This window comes from Leucoraja erinacea, chromosome 4 (assembly GCF_028641065.1).
Source record: "Leucoraja erinacea ecotype New England chromosome 4, Leri_hhj_1, whole genome shotgun sequence".
Lineage (NCBI taxonomy): Eukaryota > Metazoa > Chordata > Chondrichthyes > Rajiformes > Rajidae > Leucoraja > Leucoraja erinaceus.
In genome coordinates, this window is record NC_073380.1 from 61,253,431 (window position 1) to 61,273,989 (window position 20,559).

The 20,559-nt window shown below is 38.8% G+C and overlaps 1 protein-coding gene across 3 annotated transcripts in view; it reads right to left on the reverse strand.

Moving 5' to 3' along the window:
* Nucleotides 1-20,559, reverse strand: part of arfgef1 (ADP-ribosylation factor guanine nucleotide-exchange factor 1 (brefeldin A-inhibited)) — a 166,911-nt gene that overhangs the window by 29,775 nt on the left and 116,577 nt on the right. For all 3 annotated transcript variants that reach the window (XM_055634414.1, XM_055634413.1, XM_055634412.1), the window contains 11 exons: nucleotides 20,008-20,136; nucleotides 18,633-18,791; nucleotides 16,578-16,728; nucleotides 15,993-16,092; nucleotides 10,971-11,011; nucleotides 10,712-10,881; nucleotides 9,723-9,874; nucleotides 9,307-9,479; nucleotides 5,382-5,542; nucleotides 4,170-4,300; nucleotides 1,333-1,462 (listed from right to left, as the gene is read on the reverse strand). In XM_055634414.1, coding sequence (XP_055490389.1) covers nucleotides 1,333-1,462; nucleotides 4,170-4,300; nucleotides 5,382-5,542; nucleotides 9,307-9,479; nucleotides 9,723-9,874; nucleotides 10,712-10,881; nucleotides 10,971-11,011; nucleotides 15,993-16,092; nucleotides 16,578-16,728; nucleotides 18,633-18,791; nucleotides 20,008-20,136 — 1,497 coding nt within the window. The remainder of the gene's footprint in view (nucleotides 1-1,332; nucleotides 1,463-4,169; nucleotides 4,301-5,381; nucleotides 5,543-9,306; nucleotides 9,480-9,722; nucleotides 9,875-10,711; nucleotides 10,882-10,970; nucleotides 11,012-15,992; nucleotides 16,093-16,577; nucleotides 16,729-18,632; nucleotides 18,792-20,007; nucleotides 20,137-20,559) is intronic.

Genomic DNA, 20,559 nt, shown 5'->3' on the forward strand with positions numbered 1-20,559 from the left:
TTGTATTCACTATTTAGGATGTGAGGGGATTTTATAGGGACGTCAAATTATTAAGGGATTGGAGAGGCTAGATGCAGGAAACATGTTCCCGATGTTGGGGGACTCAAGAACCAGGGGCGCAGTTTAAGAATATGGGGTAGGCTATTTAGAACTGAGATGAGGAAAAGCTTTTTCACACATAGAGTTGTGAATTTGTGGAATTCTCAGCCTCAGAAGAAAGTGGAGACCGATTCACTGGATGCATTCAAAAGAGAGTTAGATAGAGGTCTTAGGGCTAGCAGAATCAAGGAGTATGGGGAGAAGGCAGGAACGGGGTACTGATTGTGGATGATCAGCCATGATCACATTGAATGGTGGAGCTGGCTCGAAGGGCCGAATGACCTATTCCTGCACCTATTGTCTATGTATCTATGTAAAGTTGGTTTAGTTTAGTGAAAAACACTCTAGCGAGAGTATTAATCTTTCCCCTAAAATTGTGTGCCCTCCTGTGAGCTGCCATGTTGCCTGAGTACTGAGAAAATGAGTCCAGTCAGGCTTAACTATGCATGGGAAGTTAAATGAAGAAGGTGCAACCTCACAGAGACATCAAGTTAATTGCCATCGAGGAATAGGTTGGTTGCCAATGTATTGTTCCAACTCTTAAGATAGTCTGATTTGAAGGAGATTTAAAAAATCTTTTGGTGACTTTTTCTATTTCCCAAGTAGTTTTTGGGGTTCATATTTCAAGAACTTAAATATTAATTAAAAAATAAGTTGTTAATCAGGGTGGCATGGTGACGCAGCAGTAGAGTTGGTGCCTTACAGCCAGAGACCCGGGTTCGATCCTGCCTACAGGTGCTTGTCTGTACAGAGTTTGTAGGTCCTCCACATGACCTCCATTGGTTTTCTTCAGGATCTCCTGTTTCCTCCCACACTCCAAACACGTTCTTGCCACCAAATTAGCTTGCTATAATTGTAAATTGGCCTTAGTGTGTGTTGGCTAGTGTCAGTGTATGGGAACGCTCGACGGTGTAGACTTGATGGGCCAAAGGCCCTGTTTCTCAAACGAAATGAAAATAATATTTTCCATTCAAACAGCTAAAAAAAAAATATTTAAATCTAAATAGCTAATGAGGCAGAAATTACTGCATTATTTTAAATTATTTGATTACGTATTTGAAACAAATGTTAAAATAGATCAAATAATGTCATTGAATATTGCATTATAGTTCCAACTGGAATGCTATAACTAATACAGAAGAAATGTGCTAAATGGCTTCATATTGTATTGTACTTTTACGATAATACTTGTGAATAAAAGTAATTGTACTTCAAAAGTAACTATCTACATACCTCTGACTGTTGTTCTGGAAGCTTCATGTTGTCAAAGATCCTGAAAACAATTCTAAACAGATCTTGCCACCAATGCTTCTCAAAAGTATGACCATAGGTTTTCATTATTTCAAACATCACAGTTAATCCCCTATGTCAAGATTTAAAAAAAAGGTCAAATGATGACAATCTTGTGTACTTGTGAAAGATATATTTACTTATGTATTTTACACCTTAATTAGAGTGATTATTTCATTTATTCATTATACGAGTGCCATGTTGCAGAATCTGAGATTAGGTACAATACAGACTGTGGCATTCAATATTTTCAATTCACTTTGGAGAAAGCAGATATTGTTGGCAAGGCCAGCATTTAAGTGTACTTGAGAGACTAGTAATGAACCACCATCTTGGACCTCTGGTGTAGATAGTCGTAGACTGTTGAGCAGGGAGTTGCAAGATGTAGAGCCAGTAACAATGAAGGACTGACAATATATTTCCAAGTCAGGGTGGTGAGCAACATGCAAGTGGACCTACAAGTGGTTGTGCGCTCATGTATCTGCTAACTGTGACCCATCTTTGCTGGTGTGGATTGAGGCCTTAGACTGCGCTGTTGCAAGTGCATAAGGTGGGCAACTCACGTGAGTTTTGTAGATGCTGCATGTGGAAGTACTTAATTATTAAAGTGGTGAAAGTGGTACCAATCAAGTAGGTTGCTTTATCCTGGACAATGTTGAGTTCTTTGAATGCTTTTACAGTTTAACACATTCAGTCATTTGGGGAGTATGTCCATTATACTATAGACTTGTGCCTTACAGATGGTGGAAAGGCAGATGGTGCCAAGGACTGAATGACTGCAGGATAATCAACCACTGGCTTGCTCTTATAAATATTTATGTGGTTATCCAATTGAACTTCTAATTAAAAGTAACCCCCAGGATGTTAATGGTTTGGGAACTTGATGATAATAGAATGACAGTGATAGATAGTTAGGTCGTCCCGCATTGGATCTTGTCATTGGATGGCATATAGATAGCACAGATGTTATTTAGCACATTAACTTGCCTATCTGTTAACACTTTCCAATTCTCAAATAAATATGTTTAAGTATGAAAAAAACGTAAAATGTCAATAAAATGAATGCAAAGCCATTTATTATTTATCGTCACACTTTGTACATCAGCATCTTATATCATAAAGCAATATTTAAAATAATCCAAGTGTGATAAAGTCAAGAGAGATCCTTTTATCGGTGTCAGTGGGTGGCAGCAACTACAAAGAAACCATGGTGGCTTGGAAATCCTTTTTATTAAATGGTTCTGTGTGGACACTTGTCTTTAAAAAATTGATAGTCTTCACAATATTGACATTTGGAGCATGTACAAATCACTCCTACCAATATAAAACCAGCTTCACCACATGACAGCTGCTATCAAATTAAATTTCTGTAAATCTAATTTGTTTTATTGCTTACTTTCCAACTATACAGAAGCTGTGGTATCGTTAATGGACAAGTAACAGCTAATGGCGAGTCAGAGTACAGGAGAGAGACTGATATTCTAAAATTGTATGGTGCCTGAACAATAATCTTGTTCCCAATGTTAGCAAGGCCAAGGAGTCGATTGTTGACTTCAGGAATGGGAAACTAAAGGGCCTGTCCCGCTTGGGCATCACGCAGGTGAATTCCAAAATCCTGGGGCGCTGCACGCTACTGTGCGTCACTGCCTACACCACCATGCCTCACTACGCGCCATGCGCGCATAATGCACGCCATGCGCGTGTGACGTGTAAATGATGTCGCTTAAATGGCTCGCAAATGACGTCCAAGTGGGACAGGCCCTTAAGGATCCATGAATCTATTTTCATCAATGGCACTGGGGAGGAGAATGTCAACAATCTCAAGTTTCGGGGCTTGTGTATCTTTGAAGATTTATCCTGGGCCCAGCACATTGATGCAATCACAAAGTAAGCTCATCAATGCCTCTACCTTTTTAGAAGATTGGGTATGTCACCAAATCTGCTGTTGAACCTCTACAGCCATATGAGAGAAAACATACTGACTGGTTGTATCATAACCTGGTTTAGCAACTTGATTGCCCAGGAATGAAGGAGGGTGCAGAAAGTGGTGGCATTGCTCGGTCCGTCATGGGTACAAACCTCTCTACTATCATAGAGATCAACAGGACAGGCTGCCTCAACGACCCACTACCACTGGGATGCCTGAAAACCGGGACCACCAGTTTCATAAACAGATTCTTCTCAGCAACCATCAGGCTCTTGAACAATACACTACACCAACACTACCTCAGCAACTATGTTCTACAATGAAAGTACATTGCACTATGTTTTGGTTGCACTATGTACTTTGGTGATGCACTATTATAGTCTGCTTGCTAAATATTACATATTATTAATTAATTGTGTTGTTGATTTATATGTATGTTATTGCGTGAATGGGCCTGTAAAGCTGCAAGTAAGAATGTCATTATTCTCTTGCCGCTACATATGACAATGAAACTCTCTCGACTTGACTCGTAATTCCTTGGCCCTTCTGATTAGATAATAAATATTATGGCACAAAGGAAATAATTTTCTCAAGAAATTATTCTGTCCTTTGAAATAAAACAATTTAAAATGTTACTCAAAACACTAGATAATTCAGAAGGGCTCAACAGACTGGATAGTTAAGTGTGATAAGGTAAGCAAATTCTAATCAGTTATAGTAAAACAAACTGATGTACAATACATTTAAAAGAATGAATATATCCTGCCAATAGACACTTTAAATCTTACATAATATACCAACATTATTGCAATCTGAAATGCTGCTTTAATAACTTACCAAAATAATTTCTTACCTAGTTCTTACGTCTAATTTGCATCTGTTAATTATGCAAGACAACTCGAACAGAATTGGAAACCATCCTCTCACCCAAACTCGGTCTTCAGCAGGTACATTCATATCATCACTGGTATATTCATTGAAAGCCTGTTAAAAAGAATAATAGAATGGAATGGTAGGGAATTGAAGAATACAGATGAACAGAGGGATCTGGGAATAACCGTGCATAGTTCCTTGAAGGTGGAATCTCATATAGATAGGGTGGTAAAGAAAGCTTTTGGTATGCCAGCCTTTATAAATCAGAGCATTGAGTATAGAAGCTGGGATGTAATGTTAAAATTGTACAAGACATTGGTGAGACCAAATCTGGAGTATGGTGTACAATTTTGGTCGCCCAATTATAGGATGTCAACAAAACAGAGAGAACAGAGGAGATTTACTAGAATGTTGCCTGGGTTTCAACAACTAAGTTACAGAGAAAGGTTGAATGTTAGGTCTTTATTCTCTGGAGTGCAGAAGGTTAAGGGGGGACTTGATAGAGGTCTTTAAAATGATGAGAGGAATAGACAGAGTTGATGTGGACAAGCTGTTTCCCTTTGAGAATAGGGAAGACTTTCTAAACAAAAGGACTTTTGCCACTTCAGGTTAAGGGACAGAAGTTTACATGTGTGGGTAACATGAGGGGGAACTTCTTTACTTCAAATTAAAAGTGGATTAGCGGAATTGAAATGAGTTTTCCAGTGGATATTGGTGGAGGCAGGTTCGTATGGTATCACTTTCAAAAATCAAATTGGATAGGCATATGGATGAGAAGGGAATGGAGGGTTATGGTATGAGCCCAGGCAGGTGAACTAACCTTTCCCATGTTGAAAACAGACTATGTAGCTGGCCGAGATGGCCTGTTTCCGTGCTGTAATTGTTAGGCCATGCTCTCTTATATGCTACAATGGAACAATTTAAATTACTTCTGAATACAATTATGGAAACAATACGACTTTCATATTGCTTTTTTTTCCCATCCTATCTCTGTAGGAGTCACATCTTTCCTTATTGGAGAACATCCAATAAAAAAAGTCATAACCAGCCATTTGTGCTGTCTGCCTACCCTGTCCAATGTCAAACATTCACATAACAATCACTCATTCCATTTCAAAGTCCTCAGTAAGATTATTTATTGAAATTACATTAATGTTCTATTATACTTAATTTGTGATAACCAAAATCTCACCTGTGGTCTCTCTGACACATATTTTGCACAGTGACGAATGAGACGTATTGCTTCCATGCTTGTATCAGGAAAAGCAGCATTGCAGGCAAATTCTGACAAACATTTCACTGCATCTTGAAAGGAATCTATTGTTGCTGGGAAATGCTTTGCAAATACATTCACTGTGAAAATAATATGAAAATTATACATTTGACTTTACTACTCTTAAAAACTCACTTTTTCTAATTTCAGGTTAATAATTGATCTCTTTGTTTACATGTGTGACACGTTAAAACCACCATTAAAATTGAAACTGACTTCAAATTAAAATTGGATTAAGGATTGAATTGAAAGGTTTTGTAATCCTGTGATATTTGTTGTATTCTCTTTTATTTATATTTAACTTTACTTTCAGAACCTTCAACAATGAACTGCATATCGGAACGCAAGAGGATAGAGAGAGTGATGGACTCAGCCCAGTCCGACATGAACTAACCTTTCCCACATTGAAAACATCTATGAAGCGCTGGCTCAACATGGCGGCTCCTATCATCAAGGATCCCTACTATCTAGGCCATGCTCTCTTCTCACTGCTACTGTCAGGCCGAAGGTACAGGAGCCTGATGACCACACCATCAGGTTTAGGAATAGCTACTTTCCTGCAGTTATCATGTTTGCAAAACATCCTCCAGAAAACTAATTCTACCTCTGCAACAAAACACTACAAATCACCTCTTGCACCACCATGGACTTATTTTCCAACTGTGCATTTTTGCACTAATGCCTTGTTCTTTTGCAGTCTTTTTCTTTTCATTTTCTTATAGAATATGCAAAATTGATATACAATTTATGTTTTTGTAGTGTTTTAGTCTACGTACCCATGATATTGCTGCAAGCAAGATTTTCATTCCACTTGTACCTCACGGTACTTGTGCACATGCCAATAACCATCACGATATGAGAGATGTTATTAAGACCTGGGTTAGCTGCGCAATAATTGGAGAGACTGCAGTATACCTAACAGATTCTTCACTGGTATAATAAGGTTTGTTATTTACCAAGCACATTTCCATTCCAGTTTATTTTGCTTAGGGGGTCTTAGTTCAAGATTTTCTTTGATAAATATTTATTATAAAAACAACAAAGAGGTTTATCGATTTAATATTTATTGCTTGGTTAAGTAAATGGTGCCATAAAAAATATTAAACGCTCAAAGATTTCCAAATCAAAAGAATAGTTAAGTATTTTAAATTAGATTACATCACAATATATACAAGATAATTAAGACTGAATGAAAGTAATGTGGGATGAGAACATGGTTAATGTTAAACACGATTTCACTTTATTCATTCTGCCCCTTATTTTTTATAATACTTTAACAAAAGTCAACATTAATGTGAGATGCAAAGTCAAGTTAGGATTGTATAGCAGGAAAGCAGCATTTACAATTACATAGTATTGTAAATGTTGCAAAGTTATTACTTTTTAAATGTACTTCAACAAACCTGTGAATCTGGAATTTGTGGAGAAATATTGGGATTTTCCAAAATATGAGGCTACATTCTTCTAAATAACCAACAGCAACTACACAACTTTCCTGCGGCTTTCAAACTGTACAATTCCTCCCCCTTCCGTCGTGGGGTAGACCGACTCGCTCCCTACCCCCTCTCCTCAATCTTTGCAAATCTCCAAACCTTTCCACCCGTCATTTTAATTTCATGTTTCGTGTATTTTGTGTCTTATGACTGTTGGCAGATCATTATCCCTCCTAGGATAAATAAAGTTATATCGTATCTTATCGTAATGCATACATGTACACAGATTTGCAAGTTCCTTAGTCATGGACATTTCTCTTACTCTTCACTCTCTATATAGGATCACATTGTTGATCTCTCCAATTACAGAGGAATTCACTGTAATATCCTGCGCCAGATCCAATTTCAAAGGACAGGAATGCTTGCAGGAATCTTTCAAAGATATTAGTTAAAAAAATTGACAGTGCATAATAATATATCTTTTTTTAAATGTCAATGATTTGAGTAATCATTACTTCAATATAAAAAATCGCAAGTTTACATACTTTGGTGGAATACTTAAATATTTAAAACTTAGAAAAATATTTATCTTTTTGCAATTTTGACAATTTCAGGAAAGCCAGTGACATGGCTCATCCATCAGTTGCTCTCCCCCTCCATATAGTGCCATAATGCTCTATTGATGTGCAGCACCTACCCATAAGAAGTTGGAGAATGTAGGTGAGGTACTAAATAAGTACTTTAAATCTGTATTCACCGAGGAGAAGGACTTGTAAGACAATGATCAGTGTAGAGAATACAAATATGCTAGAGCAGTTTGAGATTGAGAAGGAGATGGTGCTCTTTTACATAGATACATATAGATACATAGACAATAGGTGCAGGAGTATACCATTCAGCTCTTTGAGCCAGCACCGCCATTTAATGTGATCATGGCTGATCATCCACAATCAGTAGCCCGTTCCTGCCTTCTCCCCATACCCCTTGTTTCCGCTTGCCCCAAAAGCTCTATCTAACTCTCTTTTAAATGCATCACGTGAATCGGACTCCACTGCCTTCTGAGGCAGAGAATTCCACAAATTCACGCCTCTCTGTGTGAAAAAGTTTTTCCTCATCTCAGTTCTAAATGGCCGACCCCTTATTCTTAAACTGAGGCCCCTGGTTCTTGACTCCACCAACACCGTGAAACATGTTTCCTGCATCTAGCATGTCCAATCCCTTTATAATTTTATACGTCTCTATAAGATCTCCTCTCATCCTCCTAAATTCAAGTGAATACAAGCTCAGTCGCTCCATTCTTTCATCATATGACAGTCCCGCCATCCCGGGAATTAACCTCGTAAACCTACGCTGCACTCCCTAAATAGCAAGAATGTCTTTTCTCAAATTAGGAGACCAAAACTGCACACAATATTCCAGGTGTGGTCTCACCAGGGCCCTGTACAACTGCAGAAGGACCTCTTTGCTCCTATACTCAACTCCTCTCATTATGAAGGCCAACATGCCATTAGCCTTCTTCACTGCCTGTTGTACCTGCATGCTTATTTTCATTGACTGATGTACTAGGACACCCAGGCGTTGTACTTCCCTTTTTCCTAACCTGACTCCATTCAGATAATAATCTGCCTTCTTGTTCTTGCCACCAAAATGGATTACCTCACATTTATCCACATATTAGAGCTTCAAGATGGATAGGTTCCCAGGGCCTGGTGGAATCTGGCCCAGGTTAAGAGAGATGATTGCGAGGGCCTTAACAATGATCATTGTTTATTCTGTAGCTACATGCGAGATCTTGGAGGACTGGAGAGTGGCCAATGTTGTGCCTTTCTTTAAGAAAGGAAGTAGAGAGAATCCATGTGCCTATAGTAAGCCTCACATCAGTGGTAGGGAAACTATTGGAGAGAATTAATTGAGATATCATTTACTTCCATTTGGAAGAGAATGGGCTAATAAGGAATATCCAGCAAGGCTCTGTATGTTGCAGGTTGTGTCGTACGAACCTGATTGACTTTTTTGAGGAGATTGATGAAGGTGTTGGTGTGGGTGTTGTATACATGGATTTTAGTAAGGCTTTTGATAGGTCCCTCATGGTAGGTTGATTCAGAAGATTAAGATGTACGGGATTCATGATGACTTGGTTGAGCAAGGAAAATGTATTATTGAATGCATAGAATTATGAAGTGGGTACAGTCAATTCCCTACTATTAATGGCCATTTTTTTACATACAGTTCAAAAATCAAATAGGTTACAACCACCTATCAACCTTAAATATGAACTCTGAATTAAGATGACCAGAAATCTGGTCAAATAACATATATTAAAAAAAAGTATATCCACATAATTAGACATTTTACAATTATCTACATTTCAGGCTAACATTAATAATTTTGATGACTGAAATAATACTCACTGACAATGTGTCCTGTTGTTTGGAATGCTAGCTCTACGATACTCTCATCTTGATCTGAGGCTGCTAGGTGAAACACAGAGAAAATATTCTTCCAGCCAGAACGAATATTACCAGCCTGAGAATTAACCATCTGTGCAATGCATCGAACCACCATATCTCTGATTGTTGGAGATCTTCAAGAAAAAATACATACTTTGCAAAAATGTAATTGAAAAACCTGAACATTTGTTAAAGACATTATTAAAAGTGGTAAAGATGGGAATAATCAAACATTACCCAGCGAAATTGTATAAAATAATTTGCACATCCTTACATCCACATTTTTGTTTTTAAAAAGTAATCAGAGATAACTACAATTCCACAACAGAACTCTTGTCATCAGACAGAATGCCATTTTTAAGTTGATAGGAACTTACCTGTTCTTTTTCATTATGTGCTCAAAAGGTCTTAAGAAATCTTTCTGAAATCTGAAGTTAGCAAGCTCGCCTTTCTCCAAGAATTTCATTGATAACTGCCTCAGAGAGTCTACAGCAAAAATGGCAACATCTTCATTGGGATTGCAACCAACCTGGTATTAAATGAAAGTAGTTAACTTCTTTCAGCACCATGAAAGAACACTTATAATTCTGAATTTATTGATATTTCATTTCATTCATTGGACTTCACACATTTAAATGAAGAAATGCAAAATATGCACAATGACTAATTCAATTTAAATTTCTGTCCTATAACAGAGAATTTTAAAAATTAAGTCTACAATTAGAAGAAGATAATTAATTGGACGTACTGAAAGAACTGTTTTCCTAGAAACTTTATGTGGATTTAGGACTAGAGATATGCACTGCCGCATATATTAAGAAATGTGTGGCAAAAATAATAGAATTTGGCAAAAATTACAAGTCTGTTACAAGTGAGATGAACAGTAAAGTTGAGACAGATAACAGGAAATCAGAAAGGTTGATAAGTATAATCAAACATGAAGAACGTCATGAGACAGGGAAATAAGATGGGTGATTTGTGTTGAAGGCAAAAATCACATGTTAAAACAAGACAGGAAAAGAACTCTGCATAACTATAAAGTAGTTGTCAATAAAATAAACACAATAATATAAATGGTCGGGGGCGGATGCATTGAGTGGAAGGATAACATTTTAACCACAGATGAAAAACAGGTGGGATAAAGTTGAATAAGAGGTGGTGTGGGATGAACAAGTTTCAGAACAAATAACATATATTTAGATAACCGTAGACATACCAAATCTGTAATCTACTACAGTAGAAATATGAATGAATTGTCAACATTATCAAAGTTATATAACCACAAATTACATTTCTATTTACACATGTAAATCGGTGTGCTTAACGAAGCTCAAATGCATTGCAGATTTCTTACAAAAAAAATCACCTTGTTAAAATGGTCTCCTATGACCTCCCATATCCTGGACCATTGCAGCCTGATTCGACCCATATTGTAATATGATATTTCAACTATCTTCTGAAGGCTGAACATTCGTGGATGTGTTGGTGAGGCTAACTCATCCATGGACACAGCACAAAGCCAGCGCACAAAATCAACTGAAAATATCAAGCAAATAAAATGTTTTTAATGTGCTATGTAAAATGAATTAAAACAATGATATGAGAAATATTCAATTAAGACATACCAATAGCATTTCCATCCAGCCTTGTTGATCCTGTAAAGATCCTGGAATGCAAAAGGGACAAGCTTTCCATGTTGAGGATTGTACAGTAAGACAAATAAGTTTTACAAAATGATACCAAATGGCTATGAAAGAGTGAGAAAGAGCAGGTTGGACACATTTACATGCAAATAGCTGAAAGATTTAAGAACCTTTTGATAGTAATAGTAAAATACTTCAATCATCCTTTATAAGAGTGGGAAAATAATAGTGTGAGGGCAAAGAGGAAAAGTACATATTAGAAAGCTTTCTTGAGCAGAGAGGTTATATCTTCAGTCACACACTAAAAGCATAATATTACAAAGTATGTCTTCAATATTTGGCTTCTGAAATATTATATTGAACAGGAGTACAATGTTTGTTTACCTACTATGTTTACCTACTATGCAAACAAAATGTTTTTCCACCACAGTGTGTTTTCATCTCCATGACAGAGTAATGCTGGATCTAGTTCTGGGAGCAGGTGGAACATGTCTCAGTGGCAAGAGCAATGCTCACAAAATCATTAAGTTTAGTGGTTATTAAAAGGAATAAAGCAAAATCAATAATTAAAATATACTCAACCGAAGTAGTGACAGTTTTTCTATTGAAACAAAATCTTGGTTTAGTTGGACAATCAAATATTGCCAGGTATATAAGTGACCAGGGGTCTTCAAAGAGGAAATACTATGTACAGTCCTAGAAGATCTAATGTGAGGGGGGAAAAAATGGCTTTCGAGCCTCAGTCATCTAGCATGGAAACAGGCCCTCATGCCACCGGTACCATGCCAACCATCTGATACCAATTTACTAATCCCATTTTCATTCCCCCCACATTCTCATCAACTTCGGCCAGATTCTATCACTCACTAATGTTCACGAGGAACAATTTACCGTCACCAATTAACCTACCTATGAGTTTAGGATGGGGTAGGAAACACAAGCAATCACAAGGAAAATGCACAAACTCAACACAGACAGCAGGATTAAACCCAGGTTGCTGAAGCCGAGAGGCAGCTGCTCTACCAGCTGTACCATCATATTAACCAACACTGAACTTCTCTGCTTGACCGAAGATAACAAGATTACAGAAGAAAGGTTACTGATATATGGAATATGGAATGGAGTACTTTATTGTCACATGTGGCAAGTCACAGTGAAATTCTATGCCTTCATACGCAAGGAATGCAAATAGCCTCCACATACAGTGCTGACATGTTTAACAGAAAATCAAGCCAAACCTGAAAGCTTTAGGGACCATATTGGAATACAAGTTGAGAAGATATAATATTTCATGAAAAATTAGCAAATAACAAAAGACCGTGGATTAATGTGTGTAAAATTCATCTTTGTTTGTGTAAAACCTTTGCTATTAACCAATGTTTCCAAATGAATCAAATTAATATTTTTTAAATATTCTGTCAATAGTTGCTCGGCTTGCCTCTTCTCCCCTTGCCGTCTCTACCTTCCTGAGTTTAGAATAATTGAGAGCAGACCTCACCAAAACATGCAAAATTCTTAAAAGAGCTTGACAGTCTAGACGCAGGGAGGATTTTGCCGGGCTGATCAGGACGCAGTGTTTCTGAATGAGGAACAGATTGCTCAGGACTGAGACAAGGCCAATTTTCTTCATTCAGACGTGATGAAATGTTGGAGCCTGTGAAGACTAAGTCTGCATGTTCCTTCAAAATTGTGAACAATGGATTTCTGTACACCTCGGAGGATGAAGTTCTACTTTCCTTTGAGAATCTTCTTAATAAATACTCCATCTGCCAATGGTCCATCTTACCCAATCCTACGAAGCTTGATGCCTTTGATATTTCCGACAGGTGTGTTGAGTAAGGGATTTCAACTTGGTAGGGGATTTCAACTTTCCCAATATAGACTGGGAAAATCATCGCGTGAAGGGTTTAGATGGGGTGCAATTCTTCAAAAGTGTTCAGGAGAGTTTTCTTCAGCAGTATGAGGAGGCCCCCACACGTGCGGGGAACGCTGGATCTAGTATTGGGAAATTGGGATGGGCAAGTTAATGAAGTGCGTGTGAAGGAGCCTTTTGGCACAAGTGGCCACAGTTCAATTAGGTTTAAGATAGATATGGATAGGGATGGAGAGGGTCCACGTGTTAAAATGCTCAACTGGTGTAAGGCCAACTTCGAGGGTGTGAGAGAAGGTCTCGCTCAGGTTATTTGAGGGGAAAGTAACATCGGACAAGTGGGATGTTTTTAAAAATGTACTGAAGAGAGCTCAGGATGTGCACGTCCCCGTTAGAGTGAAAGGCAAAGCAGGCAAACGTAAGGAAGCTTGGCTGATGAGGGAAATTGAGACATTAGTCAAAACAAGAAGGATGTTTGGACAGGTATAGGCAGCTGGAATCAAGTGCATCCCTGGGGGAGTTTTGGGAACTAAGGAGCAAACTAAAAAAGGAGACCAGAAGGTCAAAAAAGGGCCAGGAGATAGCTCTGGCGGGTAGCATAAAAGACAATCCCAAAAGATTTTATAAATACATAAGGGGGAAAAGGATAACTAGAGAGTGGATCATCTCAGGAATCAAAGCGGTCACCTCTGTGTGGAGCCACAGGAGATGGGCAAGGTCCTCAATGAGTATTTCTCCTCTGTATTTAGTGAGGAGAAAGACAGTAGGACGGAGGAAATTGAAGCAGTCACTGGAAGTGTGGTGAGAGCAGTCAGGGTTACCGTCGAGAAAGTACAGAGGTACTGTCATGTTTGAAGGTAGACAAATCTCCGGGGTCTGATCAGATATATCCAAGGACATTGCGGGAAATTATAGAGGAAATTGCGGGAGCCCTGGTTGAAATTTACGAGTCATCCTTAAATACAGGAGAGGTGCCGGAAGCCTGGAGGGTGGCAAATGTTGTGCCTCTTTTCAAGAAGGGCTGCAGGAAAAATGCTGGGAACTATAGGTTGGTGAGATTAATATCTGTAGTTGGTAAAGGGCCTGTCCCACTTGCACACAAATTACGCGCCCTCGTGGTCGCGTTGAGCCACGACGGTCCCGCGAAGGTCGGGCGCAATTACATGCGTATACACAGCCGTCTGGAGCGTGTGACGTCATTTGAAGATGGACACAAAGCTAGAGTAACTCAGCGGGACCGGCAGCATCTCTGGAGAGAAGCAATGGGTGACGTTTCGTGTCGAGACTCTTCTACAGTCTGAAAGAAAAGTCTTGACCCGAAACGTCACCCATTCCTTCTCTCCAGAGATGTTGCCGGTCCCGCTGAGCTACTCCTGCATTTTGTGTCTATCTTCAATTTTCTTGGCCCCGCTCTGGGAGTAGAAGTGGGGGCGGATCCGGACCACAACGGCCATGAGCCCCAGGCCGAGTTCGGCGATCGTTTGCCTGCTTCTGCTGCTGTTGAAGGTGAGACGTTGCGTCGCGCCAGGGTCTTGGGCCTGTCCCACTTTGGCAGTCAGTTCCGCGACAGGCCGTTGGCGCGCGAAGATTTAGTTCACTACAAAAATTTTGGCCATACGATGCCCATGCGCTTCTCAGTGGGAACGCGACGACGAGGTTGCGTAATTTGTGTGCCAAGGACACGTAAGTGGGACAGGCCCTTAAGTTACTGGAGTGTATTCTGAGGGATAGGATATACAGGCATTTGGATGGGCAAGGGCTGATGAGGGACAGTCAGCATGGTTTTGTACGTGGGAGGTCCTGTCTCACAAACCTGTGTACATGGACTTCAGTCAGGCATTTGACAAGGTTCCGCATGGTAAGCTGCTCTGGAAGGTTAGATCTCATGGGATCCAAGGAGAGATAGCTGAATGGATAGCAAATTGGCTCCATGGAAGGAAGCAGAGGATGATGGTGGAAGGTTGCTTCTCAGAATAGAGGCTTGTGGTGTGCCACAGGGTTCGGTGGTGGGCCCGTTACTATTTGTCAGCTACATCAATGATTTGGATGAGAACATACAGGGCAAGATTAGCAAGTTTGCTGATGATACATATGTTAGTGGTTTTGCAGATAGTGAAGATGGTTGTGAACGATTGCAGTAGGATCTGGATCGATTGGCCAGGTGGGCGGAGGATTGGTTGATGGAATTTAATACAGAGAAGTGTGACATGTTGCATTTTGGGACATCGAACAAGGGCAGGACCTACACAGTAAATGGTAGGGCTCTGGGTAGTGTTGTAGAGCAGAGCGTTCTAGGAGTACAAGTGCATGGTTCCTTGAAGGTCGAGTCGCAGGTAGATTAGGTGGTTAAAAAGGCTTTTGGCACTTTGGCCTTCATCAGTCAGATTATTGAGTGTAGAAGTTGGGAGGTCATGTTGCAGTTGTATAAGATGTTGGTGAGACTGCATTTAGAATATTGTGTTCAGTTCTGGGCACCATGTTATAAGAAAGATATTGTCAAGCTTGAAAGGGTTCAGAAAAGATTTATGATGATGTTGCCAGGAATAGAGGGTGTGAGCTATAGGGAGAGGTTAAGTAGGCTGGGTCTCTATTCCATGGAGTGTAGGATGAGGGGAGATCTTACAGAGGTGTACAAAATCATGAGAGGAATAGATCAGGTAGATGCAGAGTCTTTTACCCAGAGTTGTGGAATTGAGGACCAGAGGACATAGGTTCAAGGTGAAGATTTAATAGGAATCCGAGGGGTATCTTTTTCACACAGAGGGTGGTGGGTGTATGGAACAAGCTGCCAGAGGAGGTAGTTGAGGCTGGGATTATTCCAACATTTAAGAAACAGTTAGACAGGTACATGGACAGAACAGGGTTGGAGGGTTATGGACCATGCGCAAGCAAGTGGGACTAGGGTAGCTGGGACATTGTTGGCCGGTGTGGGCGAGTTGGGCCGAAGGGCCTGTTTCCACACACTGTATCACTATGACTTATTTGCCTCACTAACATTTAAGGGTTTTGTATATTTTGCAAAGGAGATGGATTAATTATCAGATTTCAGGTGACAAAAATATTTGAAATTGAGTCTGCAAAGTGTACCAAATGAACCACAGGGCATATAACTCTCAAGACAAAACCAATCTTACCTGTCAACTGCCACAACAACACTCTGAGAGCTGGTCTCACCAATGGATTCCTGGATGCTAGCTATTTGCTTTCGGTCCACAGTCCCACCAGACAAAGTACCTGAGTAGCAAAGAAAGAAACGGCTATGTGTAAAGTTTTCACTGTTATCGTTAAAAAATAAACTTAATTCAGATTGCAGAGAATCACAAACATAAAACATGATTAAACAGATAAAGATAATAATAATAACAATGAAAATAGATTTTGCCAGCCCTCGAATACAACTACCAAGAATGAAACTCATCAATGCTGTATGGAAATAGTTAAATCTTTGGAAAACAATGTACAGTGCTGTAAATTGTGAACTAAATTGCCTGGTTAGCAGGTACAGAGTCATAGATTAATACAGTGTGGAAAAAGGCCCTTTGGCCCAACTCGCCTACACCAGCCAGCAATGTCCCAGCTACCCTAGTCCCACTTGCCTGCAAATCTTTCTGTTTCGTGCCTGTTCCTTAATTCAAGAAATTACATGAAGCTTATTTTGAACAATTACTTTAAACACACTTCCAGCCTCAACAACTCCTGTTTTGTAAAAAATAACTTACCCAATCCAAGACCCAAATATTCATCAGCACTTTGATCCCTGGTTCCAGAAACTGATCCCTCTCTACCTCGAATGGTTCCAGAAATGTAACGCGTTTTTACTCCCGTACCTATCAACTGAGCCAGTTCCAACTGACTAATACATTTTAAGATCTGTAAACATGTATAGATAAAAAGGAACACAAAACAAAAACAAAATGAATTAAATAATTTAAAATTATTAAGAGTTTACCAAAATTATACAGCACTTCAAAGTCAAAGATCTGCAGCAAGACTTGGCGGAGATCTATTTATTAAATGCCTATTAATGAATGCTTCAGAATGATAATATATATTGCCAGCTACACAATTAAACTGCATTTCAAGAACATAAACACAGCTAAAATATTATACTGTTTGTTGGATGTCAAACAAATATCTTTGAACATTAAACAATCTATGCTATACATTAGGCAAGATTTGTCCATTAATTATCTTTAATTACCCATCCAATGAACAAGCAGCAGGATCTATGTCTCTGAAAATCATGTCTGGAATTTAATCAGCATCAAAACAACACTCGCACTGGACTAAATAAAGCTTTCCCTCGGAGGTCTAGCTATGGCAACAATTTTCTTTTTATACACCTCCTGTTATCTGCTTTCTTTTCATGAGGATCCTGAATGTCCAGTATATGTGATATCATCAAGGTGGCCAAGTAGCTGATTAAAGGAAAGGGCAAAAATTGCAGGGTCTAAGATTTCTCCCTGTTTCAATAGTTAAAGGCTGATGGTTAAATGGCCAGCAGGATTTTGGCCAAATTAAAGGTATACCAATTTACTTATTAGTTAATTTCCTGCCTGACAGCTGTCCACATTGGTGCAAGGGCTATTTGCCAGGTGAGGAAATGGAACAAAGTTTCAGGCAGTTCATGGCAAGTAGGACAGACTGCTAATCGCCGTCAGAGAAAGAAAGAGACGAAGATTGGTAGAACAGTGGTTGAAAGATTCCTTTAGAGGTCCAGGGGAAAGCTCCTGGTCTTTCTAGCACACAAGACAATAAAAAGTTCTTATTTTCAGGAGCTTGAGCTCACATTTTATTACGTTACCAGATGTTTTAATTGATGAAAAATAGATCCAAAATACTGTAATATGTAAACCAATTTCTAAATTAAATACTTCAATGAAATGTTTTACCTCTAAGACAGGACACAAACAGCAATGCATGCCAATGCTGATTCCAAGAGACCCATTATACCACTAATGGAGAATTATTTGATTTCTGAGAAACTAGCGGTTCTCCCCATTTTTCTGGTATACTATTTATGGCATGCCATTAAAAAAAACACCTTTACGGAACATGAGGATAATTGGACAAAATTCTGGCATACGTAAGATTTTTAACCAATTGAAATGGATGGATTTCAGAAGGGTAGAAACGAAATTGTTAATTAAAAAACAAAAAACAAACCAGTACTCAAGTTGCCCTGAGCTAATGTGCGTTTTATCTGAGGAGATGAGGAACAAACCCATAAAACGTCACAAATTAAATGAATTGCAAAACTTATTTGTTTTGCTGTTTTACCATGCAAATTCAGGTTGATCACATTTCCGATACCTCGAAGCTAGTACCAGTGTGAAGAACAGGTAACAGCATCTGCATCATAGTTTGAGTTACATGAGGAAGAATTCTCTCCTCCTTCAACCATCAAAAAAACCTGTAAACCTTCCCACCCAATTATCCAATGCCCTGCCCTTCACCACGTCTTTCTTAATGTCCTCACCTGCACCTTAATGCAATCAACCAAACTACAGCATGGTTAGATTTCAAACATAGAATAATACAGCACAAGAACAGGCCCTTAAGGCCACTAAAAACATTTTTCGTAGTTCATCTAACAAGGCCAAGATAATTTAATAATTAAATGATGAAAAATTAACAATTGTAAGAACATTTTACTCGAATTAACCAAATGTTGATGTAATTATTATTAATAGTAGTAGTACTCTGGTTCTCGAAGAGCAGCAATGTTCATAAGAATAATGACAATGAATAATAAAATTGAAAAGATGTTGTACCTCATGCCAGGAGGCCCCAAGATAGTTGCCATCAGTGTGAGCCACTGTGATGAGAGTTTTGATAGTGTCAATGTTTTTTTGCTTCATTTCAGTGATACCAGAACTTGCTGTTAATAAAGTAAATCTTGCAAGGGCCTGCACATAGGCATCTCTTTCAAGCTGTTAATAAAATCAATGCAATCAAAATATTGATTTTAATCTAAAATAGAAAAAATTACTAATCCATCATTACATGTCAATATTTAAAATTAAGAACTTAACATGAGTACAGGAGGACGGATGGCGTCAGTTGGCCCCTCATGCCTGATCCACATTCAATAAGATTGCAGCTGGCTTTTTATCTCAGTGCAACTTTCTTACACTAACCCTTCATTTCAATGTTATTTTTGTCCTGAAATAACATTTTCTTTGTCCTATCAGATGTGCATCATCTGTCACAATTAAATAGGAATCCACACCTGGAGTGTAATGTACAGTGTTGGTCCACTTTACTAAAAAGGGATCTGTTTACCCCCAAGGGAGTACAGAATAATTCATTGAAGGATTACAGGTTTGTTCTTTGACTAAATGCACTGAGACAGTATTTTCGAGAGTTTGGAAATACGAACGGAGATCTCTTCGAAATTTACAAAACTCTTCCAGGGCTTGATAGGCTAGATGGAGGAAAGATGAATCTCTGGCTGAGGAGTAGAACCAAATGTTGCAGTCTGAGAACAATAGGTAGGCCATGGGTAGGATGTGATGAGGAGAAATCTTATCAAGCAGAAGATGGTGATATTTTTAGATATCTCCATCATTGAGGGCTCTGGATGCTCAGTTGTTGAGTTCATTCAGAACAAAGGTCAATAATTTTCTGTATATTAGAGAATAAAACATATAAGCACAGTACAAGAAAAGAGCATTGAGGTAAATCATCTTCTGTTCACCTTGACGAATTGAGCAGCTGGCTGGCATACTCAAATCCTTCATTCTTATGGTCTAATATAACGATTTAACAATTTCGTAAAGCAAACATTACAAAGTTAAAAGATCTTTTAAATGGCATACGAGCCATTTCAGAGTGCAGAGTAATGCATTGCAATGCTGTGCGCTTCCAGATCAGGTTCAGAGGGCAGATTTTCCTTCTTAAATGAGATGTGAATCTGGAGGGTTTTTACAAAAATCCAGTCACTTCAGGGACACTTTAATTAATAGCTTCATTTTATTTAATTACAATTTCCAAGCTCTGAAGGTAGGATTTGAACTTGCTTATGGATTATTAGTCGAGGCAAACTGATTACTTGTCCAATGGCATAACCACTGTTATGATTTATACATAATATCCATCGACATTTCTTAAAAACACAGCTCTTTCATACAAAGTAGCTTTTATTACCTGAATATTGAAGATACAAGCTGTCCGGATGGCACAGCGTATGCCCTCCAGGCAAAGAAAGGCAACCTCTGGATCATCACAATCTTGTAAACCCACACTGAAAGCAGCCAAAAATGGTGTCCAAGCCAACTACGAAACAAAAACAATTATTTTTAAAACCTTTACAAAAGAACAGCATTCTCTAGGCAGCGAGTAAATGTATAATTTCTATCACTCAGCACTTAGAACTATCAAGGCACTCATTTTGTATTGTGATTAATAAATAGCAAGAATGTAAAGTTCTGAATACAAATCAGAAAAAATTGGAGCCACTCACTAAGCCAGATAGCAACGATAGAGAGAAAAAGAGTCGACATTTCAAATTGAAGATGGACACAAAAAGCAGGAGGAACTCAGCGGGACAGGCAGCATCTCTGGGAAGAAGGAATGTGTGATGTTTCGGGTCTGCAGTTCCTTCTTACGATTTTAACATTGACGGCGTTATTTAATTACTTCATGAATAATGAATACAATAGACCATAAAAGGGAAAAGAGAAGACAGAATCTACCTTT